The sequence below is a fragment of the Gavialis gangeticus genome, unplaced genomic scaffold, assembly GCF_001723915.1.
Source record: "Gavialis gangeticus isolate Ggan-Ray unplaced genomic scaffold, GavGan_comp1, whole genome shotgun sequence".
In the NCBI taxonomy this organism is placed as follows: domain Eukaryota; kingdom Metazoa; phylum Chordata; order Crocodylia; family Gavialidae; genus Gavialis; species Gavialis gangeticus.
In genome coordinates this window covers 47169459-47185723 of record NW_017729006.1, presented here as the reverse complement: position 1 = coordinate 47185723, position 16265 = coordinate 47169459, and the positions used below count along the sequence as shown (strand labels likewise).

Below are 16265 nucleotides of genomic sequence, written 5' to 3'. Positions count from 1 at the left end.
GTGGTATCTTTTATTTGACCAATTAAATAATTGGAAAATTGCTCTTTGCAATCTTTTGGACACAAACACCCTTTTTCTGGTATAGGGAGAGTCTGGTGTTGTTTTGTATTCTCCTGGATGGAATAGAAGCCAATATGCAAAATACAGGTCTGTGAAAATACGAATATGTGGCAGTGAGGATCAGAAGTGATGGGAGGCAATAGGTGTAAAACAGGTAGGTGGTGGGGATGGGGAAGAAGGGAAAGTTGACCTGGTGATAGAAAGTAGCTGGTAAAATGTAGAAATGTTACCTGGGGTTATTGGATGGCAGGCAGGTTATAATATACCATAAATCCAATGTCTATATTTAGTTCATGATTTTTTGTATCCAGTAGATTTATGAAGTGAAGTTCGTAGGCTCACCTACAAAAGGTGTTTTGTAAATGCCCTTTGAGGATTGAGAGATTGGGGAGAGCGTGGCTGTCTTGTAAAAAGTGTGCACCCACAGGTAATTGGGTATTTTCGTTTTTGATAGATTTTAGGTGTGTGTTCATTCTGATATGCAGTTATGGTTTGGTTTTTCCTATATATTTTCCATCAGGGCATTTAGTGCACTGAATGAGATATATAACATTTCTGGAGGTGCAGGTGTAAGATCCAGGAATGGTCATAGCTCTGTTGTGGGGTGTAATTATTGTGGGAGTGGTGAAGATGTGCTAGCAGGTTTTACATTTCTTGACATAGCATGGTCTGGATCCATTCTTTTGAAAATGTGAATTAGGGTACTCGGTCATTTAAATATTTTAGAAAATGTTAATTGCTCCCATCAACACAAAACTTGACAGAGAGATGGATTTCAAACAGATCTGGTGGAATGGGTAAAGTTTGCTTCTTTGTTTCCCTAATTGTCACACATTAAACATTAATAACTAAACGAACTGCATTGTAATGCCATTAAGTTGCTATACATATATGCACAACAAACTCACAAACACAAGGAAGTGAAAAGGTAAGGTTCCCGTTTTTCCTAGAGGTCCATTCATCGCATTACAGTATCTATACACCACAGACCACACACAATAACCTTAATCCTGCCACCTAAAAAGCCTAACTTCTTATCATATGCTTTGACTACCCTTCTGAATACAAACTTCATCAATACCTTTTCTCAATGTAGCCAACTACTACACAAATATCCAAACCTAGGGGAATAATGATATGCTAAACTAATACATGGAGAATGGAGAAAAGGTGTCTAAATCAAGGTGGAGCGTGCTCTTTGTGGTAATGGTCAGGTGTATCCTTAATTATTACCAAGGGTGGATTTTAAAAACAGGATCTACATTATGATGAGTGATGCCAATTGTTCTTATTGGCTGATAGAGCTTTGGGGATCCACCTCTTTATTTAGTATTTTACTGGGTATGTCTACACATGCGCTTTAATGCACATTAGCGTATTTCAATGCACATTAAAATGTCACAAAAAACCACGCGGTAATTTTACACATGCAAGTGCTGCAGCGCCAAATGCTTTGAAAAGCACCTGGCACTGCAACACATGCAGTTGTATAAGCAGCAGAATGCGTGACAGCACTGATAAAATGACAGCAGCAGACTTTTGAACTAAAATACAATTGGAAGTGCTTTAGTTCAAAAGCACTCTGCCACCATTTTCTACATGCTGACATGTATTTTGTTGCTTATACAACTGCCCGTGGCGCAGCACAGTTCGCCTCGGCTTGCATGTGGAGCAGACTCGATTAATCAAGTCTGCTCCCAAGCAGCGGATCTCCAGTGCGTCATGGGACAGAAAAGTATGCATACAAATGCCCATGCTCTTTAGCTAATGCACATTAAAATAGACTAACATGCCTTTTTTAGCATCTCACAATGGAGGTACTAGATTTAATGCACATTACCTAAAGCACATTAATAAATGTGTAGACATAAGTATATCCTACCTCACTTTGGATGATGTACTGGTAACAATATATGAGTAACAGTATCATTAGCAAATTAAAGTAGTAATTAAAAAAATATATCTTACTCCTGCATGTTTGTACATAAGATTAGAATTATTCTCCAAGGCAAGACTCAACTAGTATAAGCAATATCGTTTCTATATGCTTGTACAGTAGAACCCAGGTCATTTGCATCCAGGTGGTTCACAACTTGCTTATGATTCAGCAGGTTGCTGAATTAAGAATGATCTGCTAAGATTTTGTTGTGGTTTTTACTTCAAGGGGCCCGGATACGCCCCCCCTCAGCTCAGCCCTATGGAAAGGAGGGGGGGCTGCTCTAGCTACCCACCGCATTCTAGCCCGAGCCCCTGCAGGCATGTACCAGTATTTCTTCAGTCCAGAGGGGATGTCTGTGTGGTTACAAACTGGTTTAGCCTAGCCAGGTTAGACTAGCCTGCAAAGATTCAATTAAATCAGGCTCAGGCTTTATGAATGTCTGCCCCTAGCCTAAATGTCTGGCAAACATCAAACAGGGCCCTAAACAATTCACCCAGAATCCCTCTGTCAGCTCCTCTCTTAGCCTGGCACATACAATTATGAGGTGGAGCTGGATGAGATTGCCCTATGTCTTATCTATATATCAATTTATGGAGCATCCTAAGACTTGTGACAAAAACACCTGGTTGCAGTCATGGGGCGGAGGGAGGAGGGGGGCAGGGAGAGCTAATCAGCACATGGATCCTTTGTGTGTGATTGCGGGGGAGGGAAGGCTGCAGTACACACATACTGAGCAAAGCTGAAATGTGGGGTCACCATGGCTTGATTATTGACTCTGGTAGGGCCCAGCTCAGTGAACTATATGGTAAATCATAAGCTTTTTGGCTTTGAACTAATAGCATGCAAAGTTTGTACTATATGCAAATGAGTGCTAAAGTGCTACTTAAAAGCGTGTTTATAAACTACCAGTGCTAAAACTTACAGCAGTTTCAAAAGAAGGTAAAATGCATCAATTTTGGATGAATTTGGATGAATTAAGTCTATGGGTAGTATGTGCAAATTGCTATAGCTACATTTATTCCAGGGTCAGTTTTTTCAAATTTGCTCCTCACCTCCATGTGCTCAGGGAAAGCAGGGTCTGAAAGTAAGGAGAAGGGGAAGAGGTTGCACAGGGGAAAAGATGGTAAGGCAAAGAGGCTATCTGACCCCCAAGATTTACCTTTCTTGCTGTAGCAGTGGGAAAGAGACAAATTCAAGGCAAACCTCCAATAACTAAATTCTATATATGGAAAATTATATCAATTTTATGAATTTCCCATATATAGAATCTAATAACTGGGGGGGGGGATCTTATAATCAGGGTAATCTTATATTCAAGCAAATATGGTATATTCCATTACCAGTAGGAAGGATTGGATGGTCTTTTCAATCTCCCAATGCCATGTCTGTAGAATACTGTGATGGGACCCTGAGTGCAAACTCCTCATGCAGTAAGATATTTAATTAAAGGAAGCCAAATTTCAGGGATAAAAAACCCAACTTTAATACTTAAGAGAAAACACTACAATAGAATCGGGGAAGGCAGAACAGATAATAAACGTTCAAAACACACTACTCCTAACATTTCACCCTCACACCTCGACCAAGCTTATTTTCAAGTCCACAGCTGGTTCCAGTGGCAGATAGTCTGTTTCTGCAGCAAAACTCCCCCCTCATCCCCAGAGGTCTTGGCTTCTCTGCTGGCCCTCAGCAGGTTGCCTCTACCCCACCACTCCAGTCTTTTCAGCCTCAGTCCCCACGTGGCAGACTCCCTTTGTCTCCACTCTCTGGGGCTTCACACCAGCAGACTTCAGTATGCTCCAGCAGGCCAGAAACCCACATATGGCAAGCATATGCACTCTCCCGCTCCCCTTATTATATCCCTTCACCCAGTTTTTAGAAAGAGCTGCAGTTCTCAGGAAAGGGGATCTTCCAGCACCATCCTGAGGGCAGAGAGTAATAAGCTAGGCCACAACCAGTCCCTCTCCAGCCATTAACCCCGCCAGAACAAAACCCATCCAAAAAACCCCCTAACTTTCAACAGGGAAAATCAAAACAAACAATACAACCACACAATTGTCACAAATACAGATAGAAAAGAAAAGATCCATACATTTATCAATGTTTGAAGATGTCCACGACAGCTGCGTCAAACCTGGTGTGAGAGCATCCTCAATTTGTCCTATAAATGGTTTCATCAGTGGTTCCAGCATAGTTGGAATTCCATTAAAAAAATTACTGTAATCAACCACAAGATCCTGAAGCCTGCAAGATATTAGCACATTTTTTACAGTTAGCAGGCATTTTCATAATTTTTTCAATACATTTAAAATATACATAGCTGTAAGCATACACACACAACAAAAAGTCTGTACACTCTGGATCAATATTCAAAACAAGAAACCATACCTAACTTAACAAATTAAGAGCCTCTTCTCTCCTAACCCATCCAAAAAAAAAGCTTGGAGAATAGATTTGCAATGACTGAATGTCACTGATTTTGAGCATAATGTACCAAAGGGAAAGTGTGTTCCAATCTAGAACTTCAGATCGAAGACACTCCATACACATTTGTATTTATGTATTTGATTGCTCCATCCTAAATGCAGGGCTGTACTTTGCCTTACTGAATTTCATCACTTTTATTTTATATCATTTCTCCAATTTATCAAGGTCATTTTGAATCCTGTTGCTATCCTCCAAAGCATCTGCTCCCCAAAACAATTTCGTGTCACCTGCAATTTTACTGTCTATGCACTTACATCCATACTGCAAATCACTAATGAAGATATTTAGTTATGCCAGGCTCTGGACAGATCCCCAGAGAACCCCACTTGGCAGCTTCTTAACTGCTGCAGCAGCCCTAACCTAGAGTTATTGCCATACAGGAATTAGAGTGTCATTATAGCCACAGCTGCCCAGGAAATTCATAAGTGACAGCAGGGGCGGGGGGAGTTGATATCTTTTAGGCCCCTTCCAGGTGTTAATGTAATTGCAGGATGGGTTCTGAGGAATCTTATTCTGGGTCCCAAAACTTGCATGGCCTATTATGCCACGTTCAATGTCTGACATGAAAGGATGTGAAATTTTGGGGATCTGAAATAAAATTCCTCAGATCCCATCCGAGGTATGCTGGTATGCTGAGAGGTCAAATGCTTCCTGATCTTAAGTTCTGTGTGCCCCTGGTCGTTTAAAGCTCATACGTGATGCCCAGAACTGGGGAGCTGCTCCCCATGAACCCAGACACTTAAAGGGTGTGTGTGCAAATTTAGGAAAATCTGCAAATGAAAACAAAATCCAGAAAGTGTTGACTTACTTCATCTGATGTGTTTTAATCTGGTCTTCTTCTGCAATCAAGCCAAGCAGAACATCTGGAACTTCAAAACTAATTTTTTTCAGGTATTTTGTTTCATAAAGTACTTCAAAGACCATGGAATCCAAATTCACAAATAATTCCTTCATGTGCCATAACACAGACAAAAAAGAAAGCCATGTGAACAAAAGGTGACAGCTTCAAGTTCATGCATAGTATAATTTTTTTGGAAAACACATAAAAGGTAGCAAAGATGACTGGCTAAGATGTTGAAAACAAGAGTTTACATTTCAGATAAGATCCTATTCTACTTTATTCACCAGGTAGATACCTGACTTCACATGTATGCATCTGGGTGGGTATTAATCCCGAAATTGTAGTCAGGTAAAAATGTTCTAAGTGCACAAAGTGACAAAAATGTTAAGTAATCTGAAATATTAGGCTCTAATCATCTTTCATGAGGTCCAATTAGCAAAGCATCCAGAATGGCATATTTTGGCCATTCTGTGGTACAGCTCCTAATCTTTACAATATGGGTAATAATATTTTCTTATCTAACCAGTTGTAAAGGCAAATTCACTAAAGTCTATGAGGTTCTTGAACCGTGATGATCATGGAAAACCCTTTGAGGTAGTTAAATACTGCATATCTATTGCAAATTTAGGTAGCATGTTACAACTAACACAAGAGACCAAACAATGAATGATAAGGTTAAAAAATAATAACTATCTTCTTTGCTGAATACTGTTCCTTATGTATGAGTGGGTTTATGAAAAAATACCTTGTGAACAAAGTCTGCATTGTAACATGCATACAAAGGGAGGAAAAAATTAAGATTACATGGATTAATTTTAGAGTGCTTGACTTAGCAAACTTGTTGGCATTCTTTTAACATAGTTTTCTACCTGTGTATGTGATATGAATAATATAGCCTACTTATGATAAATGAATCAACTGTTCTTCAAGAAGTAAATCCTATGTACCACTATTCTATTTATATTTATTATTTTTAAACATCTTTACCTTGGTTTCTGGGTGTCTGACTAGTAATGAAGCATGCAGTCCATTCTTAGCTTGGTCAGCAGACTTGTACCATACTCTGTGATAAAGGAGTTCATACTCTAATAGAACTGCAGCCATTCTGTTATAGCTTTTAACAACCTTCTTCATCTCTGGAGTCTATAAATCATAAGAAATTCATTTTAATAACGTTATATTCTTATAATGAATTAAGTTGTGTCCTAAGACATACACTCACTACGGTTGATGAAACAAAATGAATGTGGACCATAACATTTAGATGATGAGAAAAAAAGAAAAAAGAATTGAGAGAGATTTAAAATTAAATGAAAGGAATATTTTAAGCCCTCTAGTAATAAAATTTCTTTCTTGATTTTTGCCATTGCTGTGTAGAGAAATTCTACACTATAATTGCAGCTGGCATGTAGAATTTCATGGGAATCAGTTTCTTTTGGGGAAAGCTAGGATGGCCGTCTGTCTTCACAGATCACATGAAACAGCGCAGTATTTCATGTCACTAACCATAGGCCTATTGGGTGCAGCAGGCAGAATCCTGAATGTGTGTACATGTGGCCAATGAGAAAGCTGGCCTGGCAGCCATGATGGGGAGACTTTAAATGGCAAATGGGCTACTGTTGAGGAAGCTAGGGAGTGAGCCCATAGAAAAGTTATTGTGGAAGAAAAGAGCTAGTTGGGAAAGGAAGCTAGGCAGAGAGTCTGATGAGGGTGTAGTTATACATTACCTTTTCAAACATGTTAAATGCTCTTAAGGTAGAAAACTCCACACATTAAGGTGGGAAAAGTTGAGCTAAGTACCCTCTGAGCATCTCAGTGGTCTCAGGACCTTGTTACACATTAATTTTAGGTGGCTCCTGGAGCTCTTAACCCTTGGATTTTCCACAGATTAACACCTGAAACTCCAGAGCAGATTTACCTCTAATCTGTGTTACCCAGCTTGTGTTCCACTAATGTGGAGGACTGCAACTTGGGTAACTCACTTCCACATTAGTGTCCCAGGATGCAATATCTCCTCTCCCACCCTCTTGTTCTGTGTGGACAAACTTTCCACCCCTGGACTCAATTATCCAGGTGACAGTTCTGGTACCAAGCCAAATTCCCCTCCTATTCGCAGGGGTGTGACCTTCCCAGCCCCAAGGGTGCAACCCCATGCAAATGCCTGCAGAGCACACGCCAGCTAGCTAAGTCTTTGAGTATGAACAGGTCCAGGAGTGGAGTCTGAGGGGGGAGAGGGAGAACAAAGTATGGGCATGATCTGGAGTTTCCTTCCAAGGGTAGGGGCAGTAGCTCCCCCCAACAGCACCTTACCTCACCTCTCCCACCTCCCAGCCACCCCAGGCAGCATGACTAGCACCCCCCCCCATATCCCAATCCCAAATTCCAATTTATTAAAATATGAGACCTTCTTTAATTTACTTCTGCCTTATTTCTTTTCAAATTCTTTTTGTTTTACTTTTTATTTTATCCTTTAGCTCAGGGGTGGGCAAAATGCAGCACGGGGGCCGGATGCAGCCTGCCAGGCCATTCTACCAGCCCGCGGGGCCCCTAAAAATTTAGAAAATTAATATTTATCTGCCCCTGGCTGCCTGTCATGCAGCCCTTGATGGCTTGCCAAAACTCAGTGAGTGGCCCTCCACCTGAAATTACTGCCCACCCCTGCTTTAGCTGCTGACTTCCTTTGTTTCACCACCCTTCCTCCAACCCCATTTCCTTTCCACCTCCCATTTTATTACCTGCCCCCACCCAATAATTCTCCACCTCCCAATTCCAAGGCCCCCCATCCCAACCAACCTCTCACACACCCCCACCTAGAGCAGGGATAGAAGCCTATCCTGACTCAGGAGCCCTGTAGTGGCAACTCACGTCCGTAGTTCTGTCAGGCCCCTGCTCATCAGCCCTCTAGTGGCAAGTCACAGCTGTGCGAGCGGGGGACAATCAGAGAACGTTTTTAGCCTTATGGTGTGACTGCTCCAAACTTAAGTAAGCACCATCACCAATCAACATTTGAGCAGCTTGAAGTGCAATGTGTAACAAAGAGTAGAGAATGATGTCAAAGCCTGGAATACCAAGGGAAATAGCTGTAATGAGCCCCAGACAAAACTCAGGTAGGCTAGTAAGGAGACATTAGAGTCTGAGAGTCAGAACTAAAAGCTGCAGAGGCTTAGAAGTATGAAGTACTAAAAATAAGATACAGTATTGGTACCTGTTTGAAGTTTAACATAAATTTCTACCCTCCACCTGTTACATTTCTAACCTGCAAAAGCATGGTTTTCTTTTTGAGGATTTTCATCGGGTGTTCTATTTTTCTGAATAGTTGCTGAGCCCACATAATCTTCCCGGTTACCTGAAAATTAGTGAGATTTAAGCGTATATGTCCATTAACAAAAAACAGACATAGAAGTAAGAGTTTTTTCCTGTGTCATTAGTTTCATTCTCTTACAGGTGGTATGTTACGAAGGATAGGCGGATTTTCCTTTTGCTTCTGGTAGAGTTTTCGAACGAAGTCTAAATCTCGGCTGTATCGCTGAAGGACAGTTATATACTTCTCATTAAGATCAATGTGGTCTTTACCTAATTGTTCAAACTGGATCAACAGTCCCAACATCTGTTCAGTCTAAAAAAAGAGATGGATATTTACAGTAAATGTTCCATCCAGGAGAGAATTGTTTAAGAAGTTGTAGTCATTGTGTGTCTCTAATACTTTCTATTTATAACTGATAATATTTTGAATAGAGAAAAATCTGATCTAAATGAGACAGTCAACTCAATTCCCATTTAGCTGATATTTATAATAGTGTGAATTGTTCAAAAAAAGGCCTTCATAGGATAAAAGGTGACATTTTATTTCCTGCAGACACTTCCCCAAATGCTCAATCTTATTTTTATGCACAAAAATCTGTGCTTTGGGTATAACTATGCCCTCAGAAAGTTTTTCCTTCTGCAAAGGAAACAGTGTGGGCAGATCCTGGGCATCAACTATGCAGATACTGGGATCTGCCCAGATGCCCTGCTTCAGAGTCAGGGCCCAAAACAATAAACTGTTCCAACTTTAACAAAATGGTTGGCAGTATTGATTTCAGGATGTGGCAGGGTGAGGGGTAATAAGGAGGAGGAAATCCCTTGCTCACCCTCTCTCATTCCCTGCCATTCCCTGTGATATGCAAACAGGCAGCCAGTGGAGAGTTATTAGCACGGCCCTGAATAGGCTGACCATAACCTAGCAACACAGAGAAAACCAGGAGATCCTTGCGAGGCTGCACGGGAGAGGAAAAATTTACCTAAGATATCTGAAAGCCGACAGCTGGATAACAAGCAGGCTGACTGGCAGCCTGGGGAACTGATGTGAGACTAAAGATAGACTGTTACCTACCCGAAGGAGATGAAGAGGACATGGAAGTTCCTAGATGCTGCAGACCTAAAGAGATGGTGAGTGTGTGGCTCCCAGATTTTCTGTTGTTGTTTACTTTGCTGAACTTGTTTCAGTCATCAGCATGGAGGTTATTGCTGGAGTGTAGGGGGAGGAGGAGCTCCCACTTGCCATTGCTCTGCTACAGGTACGCAGAGTGCCATTTGCACATTTACAGTACCAGTTGACTAAAGAGAGTTTTCTTTGTTCGAGGCAACACTGAGTTTGGGGCCAACCCATTTTATGGTCTCAGACACAGAGTGAACTCAGACTATAAACATACCCGTTCCCCTTAAAGGAGACTGTGCTAGGGCTAATGATAGAACTGTCGAAGGGGAATAAGCAACCCAATTAACTGTACTATACTGAAAGGTGAAGCGCCTCCATCTGTACTGATGAAGCAAGTTGTGGTGGGCAAGAATACAGAGGCAGGGATCACCTACAGGGCAAACTGGGTCAGGAATAACAATTCACTTGCACCCACCCATGACCCTTTCACAAATATCCTTTTTGATTTGGTAAGAAGAGCACTTGAAATACTGTTGAAAAAATGTTCTGAAAGAGCCACTGATTAAAGTTTTTAAAACTGAACACAGGTCTTTTCTTTTTTAATAAGCTGGATTTTAATTGCTTAAATTTATTTTCACCATCTGATCTTCAATAATTCTTACACTGAAAATAGCTGAGATAAAAAAAAATTGGAAACAGAATAGGCCCATTCTATAATAAAAACAAAAAGCATGGCAAGATGTTCAAGAGGGATTGCTGCAGCTTAGCTCTTCCAAAGAATAAGATATACATTTTTTACTTGCCAAAGTACTTACAGTTAAGGGTTTCTCAAACCAGGAATCCATGAATTCTTGGACTGTCTGATACAGAGCTTCAGTTTGCTTTTTAAATTCAAGATAATCTTTTTCAAACTGGAGAAAGGAAAAAATGCAATTGGCTATATTTTCCCACAGACTTAAGTGAAACCACCCTCTTGCATTCTGGCTGTAAAAGCTTGGACAGTGTCTCTTGAACAAAAATGCAAGACAGGGTCTGGGGCAAGACTGGGTTGTGGTGACAAGTCTGCTAAAAGAAAAATCAAGTCTCCACGATGGCTGAAATCCATTAAGACATAGAGACAGGGGAGCTTCAGGTACCCAATACCAGACCCAGGCCATAAATTAATAAGAGTGATGGTTCCTCTAAAAGGAAAATTGTTGGCAGAGACCTGACACACTCATCATATGTGTATCTCCAAGCTAAGACAGCAAGAAAGCAGCTATGCCAATGTAAACAGAGAAGGCAAGAAAACAACATACAATATAAAACTACATAAAACTTAGAACTTCATACAACCTGGATACCAGAAAACTAAATACATTTCAATTGAACTAGCAACTAAAGAAGACAAAAGACGAAATATACATTTCAAGAAAAACCTGTAAAAGATGCCCTGTATGTGACAAATGCATCTTAATAAACCTTAATAAACATATTCTCACATTTCTCAAACAGGCATCCAATATCTAAGGTGTTACAAATGTCTCAATCATTCAATGTATGTCTGGAGTTTTGTAAATAGACCATCGCCGGTACAAACTATTGCAAATTTTCCCCATTGATAAACAAATACCCCAAAACAGGTCTGGTAACCATTGCCTCTAGTTATCCACTCAAGACCCACCACATTTAATTAACCTATAACTTCAGTAGCTATGAGAAACACAAGTCTTCACACCTGGACAAATCAAACAACAGGAGCCAGACAGTTTAACAATTGTAACATTATGGTTACCCCTTTTCCTCCCTGTTTTGTTTGGACTTGAATCGACAAACCATCAAGGAAAAATGCTTTGAAGCCATACAACTTTTAAAAGGAAAACAAAACTGCCAGCAAGGTGTGCAATCCAGAAAAGATTGAGAAGCCATTCTGCACCCAGCCCATGAGTAACGGGCCCATACTCTGTAAAGGTGGCAAAACGGGACCAGCTTCCCTGCCTGCACTGGTGAGAAAACACTGCTGCAGCTAAATATGTACTAAGACTTTCTGTAATAGCTCATTTTATATTGGAAAAGAGTATTTTTCTGTCATTTAGTTTTGTAGTTTGTTGGTAGTTATTAAAGGAAGCCTTTCTGCTATTAATCACCTGAGTGTTGTGTCAATTCTTAAAACAGTAGGTTTAAAACCCCACTTTTAAGTACAACATTGCACTTAGGGGGAAATTTGCCTGGTCAGCACTGGCTCCTGCCAGAGCTCCATGTGAGCAGTGAGCTCTAAACTCACCAACTGACCTAGGTGAGTATGGCTAGAGCCTCTACTTGCATGTAGCCCCAGAGCCCTGAGGGTGATGCTGTTCACCTTCCTACAGAAGTCAACAGCAGGGGAAAAGAGGGGAAGAGCAGCAGGGCAGCACTTACTACCTGAGCTCACAGGAAAGCAGAGGCTCTGGCCAGACCCCATGCCCAGAGCTCACCTGCAATACAAGGTGGGGTACAGCTGTACTACTGCATCCCCTCTGGATTTGCCCCTGAACTCAGATGAACACAGAAGAGGAACTAAAGCTACTTTGGATATTTATCCATAATTATTTTTTCCTGAAAGCCTAGTGTGAAGAATCCTATGAGGTACTGCATGTCTTCTGCTTGATTATAACATATTCATCCTCTCACAGCAGGCACTCATGCTGCTGGGTCCTAATGCTGTAATCCTTACTCATGCAAGTAATTCCATTGACTTAAACGTCATCATGGGACAAAACCTATTTCATCTGCATGTACCTACCTACATGACATTTAACTACAGTTTTTGGCACTTACACAGTTGGGGATTCAGCATAGCTATCATATTCCCGTTCTGCTTAAGTTCAGGAGGATGCAGTATGACTACATCGGTGCCTGGGGGGAAGAACTGCCTAGAGATGCACATATCACCAGGTGGTCTTGACATTTTAGTTGTAGAAAAATCACAATCAGTGGGTGATCAACAAAGGAAGAGGGTAAAGGCCACCCCCTTGCCTCCTTTGAGACCAGTAGTTATGGCACTTATCCATGAAGTGAGGGACCCAGGTTTCTATTCTAGCATGGACTTAAGTCTGCATCTCCTGCTTCCCAACAAAGTGTTCTAATCCCCAGGCCATGACCTAAACATTGCAAAGAGCACCCGTTACTCCTCCTATGGAAGCTGGCACTTTTTGCAAATTAATTGCCTGAAGGATAAATAGGATTTAGCCCTGCATGCACAAGGAGGGTTTTCCACATGTCTCAAGAGAGAAAATCCTTTGTTTTCTAGTTCAGATAAAGCAATGGCTTTCAAATGTTCTGTGAAACCCTGGGGTTCCACAATGGTCATCAGGGGTTCCACAAAGAGACTGTGGGTGATGGCAGAGCAGGCCAGGAGGCAGTGCATAGCCGTTATGGGCCTGGTTAAAAATGCTTAACATATCACTGATAATACATACCTCTTGTTTCTTGGGATCCAGGATATCATAGGTTTTTGACTTGATGTTTGTAGCAATGGTCTGGTAACGAGTATTGATTTTTTCAATCCCTTCTAGTTTTACATCTTGTAGCTCTAAAAGATCTGTCATGATATTACTTATATCTGAAATCTTTTCCAAGTGCTTACAGAACGCATCAAATTTTCCAAATATATAGTTTTCACTAATGATAAAAGAGATAGTAGAGAGATTATCATAAAATATAAAAAATAATGTAAATATTTGTAAGAGTGATGGAAGGTGTCAACTTTAAAGGAACTGTTATAGAAGTGTTAAAGTACAAGTGTGGAACTAAAACACTGGGAAGCAAAGTGAATGAACGTAGGGGTTATTACATCCTGATTGCTTTGTACAGTTCAGACGCGTGAGTTCTACCGAAGAGGGATTCCAAAATATTGCAAATTGCAGAAATGAGTTTTTAATGGCAACTGCTGGGAAATTAAAAAGAGACCAGGGGCATCCCCCTTTGTTTCCTGGTGTACCCAAAATCTGAAACCACTGCCTGACAGTGCAGCAGCATTTCTATTCTGGCAGCAGCGAGAAAGTCACTTACTTTTACAGCTTATTATAATCTACCTGATTCCTTCTAAACTCTTCATTGCACAGATGTTAAAACCCATCTTTACTTTTCTTAATGGTCTTGATGTTTCACTAATTCAGCTATCTTTTCTTCTGTAATTCTGCTGTTAGCTGCTCATCTTAATGTAGCTCCTATTTTACAACTCTGCAGACTGTTTTCAATTCTAGCTAGAAACATTCACTCAGGCATGGAAACATTAACTCAGGTGAACATCAACTCAAGTGTGAAAATAACTTCCAGTGAAGCACTAGATGCATAGTCAGGATACTCAAGAAGTCTAGATTTTGTTTTATGAATTTGAAAGTGATATACGTTCAGTTCTAATGACCACAGGACTAAAGGAACAACATCTCTGCATTATTTTTGCCTGGTTTGTTATGTTTTTATCAGCATTAGTAAAGCTTAGCTTCCAGTTTCTTTTCACCTGGAGACCGAAGTGTTGTATTGTGTTATATGTGATGTGCCACACCACCTGCACCTTTGTTTTCAAAATCCTAGATTCACTCATGAAAGAAACTAAGTGAGGAATGATAACCTAAGAAGAATGATAATCAGGAGAGATGGAAATCAACAGCAGACCACAAAGATTAATGTGGTTTGGGCAGGTGAAAAGGACGCACAAACATAGGATATCATATGAATAGCTGAGCCACGAGGTCAAGGGGAAGACCACAGGAAGTTGAGAACACCAGGTGCAGAAGTACATATTTTTGCAAAAGGTTGTTACTAAGAGGACATAACAGCAGACATGTGATGGGAAAAGGCAACTTTAATATATTGCCATACCAGGTGAAGTGCTAGAACCAGAGACTGATCATGAGTGTGATTTATCTGAAGTAGATAATATCTTTCACTACTTTCATAGTAGTAAATATTGTCTAAGAATGTATGCATAAGTAACTATAATAGTCCAGACTATGGAACAAGCTCCCCCCAGAGGTGGTGCAATCACCTACCCTAGAGATCTTCAAGAGAAGACTGGACGGTCACCTGGCTGGGGTCACCTGACCCCAGATGTCTTTCCTGCTCATGCAGGGAGCTGGACCCGATGATCCTTTGGGGTCCCTTCCAGCCCTATGATTCTATGATTCTAACTAAGGAATGAGGCCAAACAATCTTACTATGAATATGCAATACATCATTTTTAATTCTTACACATGCCACTTATAGGCCTATTTGTAATAACTTATTTAAAAATGTAGCTTCATACAAACAACTTTTTAAAGAAGATCATAGTTTGACCCTATAATACTAAGACAAGCCCATAGCTTGTTCTGCTATGCTTAGCCAAAACTCCATTTGGCAATAGTGTTAAAAGTATAATCCAAAACTTGCTGAACTAAGTGAAAGTCTTTCCACTAACTTCAGTGGTTTTTGGACCAGTTGGGATTCAGCACAACATGCATGCATGTACATGAAGTCCATCTGCATCTATTTATTTAACAATCTTAGAACAAATTCTGCCAGGGAGTAAGGATGTAAATATTGCTTTAAAATATTAGTTTAACCTCCTCTAATTATACTGGTTAAATGATTAATGTATCACACAGCAGCTCAGACACAGCTGCTGCTGGAAGTGGCTCCTGGAGCCCTTTGACTGGGGAGAGGAAGGAAGGAGGCAAGACTTCACTGAGAGTGGGGGAGCACCTGTGAATGGAGCACCTAATTGCTTGACTGATGAAACATTAGGTTGCTCCCTTTTTTCCTCTTAGGCTATGGGTACTGGCCTCCCTCCCTCCTTCCTCTTTCTCACCAGCCCCACTGCCTTCTGATTCTTGATGGGGCACCCCAAGGCTTCCCTTCCCACCTTCCTTGCTCCAAGATAAAGGATAACCAGAATAGACGGAAGGAGAAAAAATGATCGGGGGGGTTGAGTGTGCACACACATGCGTGCACGCCACCCACCCATGCAGGTAAGTCTGTGGGGGAAGGGGCAGGGGGAGGCAGATCCAGGCCCCAGCAATGAAGGAGGGAGTGGGGCAGGGGCCAGGGCAAGCAGGGCCCCAGCAGGACCAGGCAGCAGAACAACCGGAGCCCAGGAGGCTTGTCCAGGGACACGGGGGGCTCCCACCACTGCACACACCCCAGCAGAGGCCTGGGGGAGATGCACCCCACATTTGCATGTGGGGAGGAGGTAGCCATCACCGCGCACCACACCCCGGTCCCCACTGCTGCTGCAGCTGCCCCAAGGGCCATGCAATGCCACATGCCTCCCACCACAGGGCGGGCAGGGGGAGCAACGCAGCCCAGCGGTGGCAGGCACACAGCACATGCCACTCCTGGGGCAGCTATAGCAGGGAGAAAAGCACAACATTTAGTGGCAGCTGCCCCCACCCCACACACAGACAGGGGGTTCACATACCCCCTGGACCTCTTCTGGGGCACGCACAGCAGCGGGAACCCCCACCGCACCCCTGGATGAGCCTACTGGGTGCCGACAGTCCCACCACCCACCCGGCTGGGCA

The 16265-nt window shown here is 41.7% G+C and overlaps 1 protein-coding gene across 1 annotated transcript in view; it reads right to left on the bottom strand.

Moving 5' to 3' along the window:
* LOC109291939 (dynein heavy chain 5, axonemal-like) overlaps nt 1-16265 on the bottom strand; it is a 361945-nt gene that overhangs the window by 300832 nt on the left and 44848 nt on the right. The window contains exons 14-20 of the mRNA XM_019509183.1: nt 13182-13383; nt 10560-10655; nt 8770-8943; nt 8584-8673; nt 6315-6470; nt 5295-5434; nt 4092-4243 (exon numbers count right to left, since the gene is read on the bottom strand). Coding sequence (XP_019364728.1) covers nt 4092-4243; nt 5295-5434; nt 6315-6470; nt 8584-8673; nt 8770-8943; nt 10560-10655; nt 13182-13383 — 1010 coding nt within the window. The remainder of the gene's footprint in view (nt 1-4091; nt 4244-5294; nt 5435-6314; nt 6471-8583; nt 8674-8769; nt 8944-10559; nt 10656-13181; nt 13384-16265) is intronic.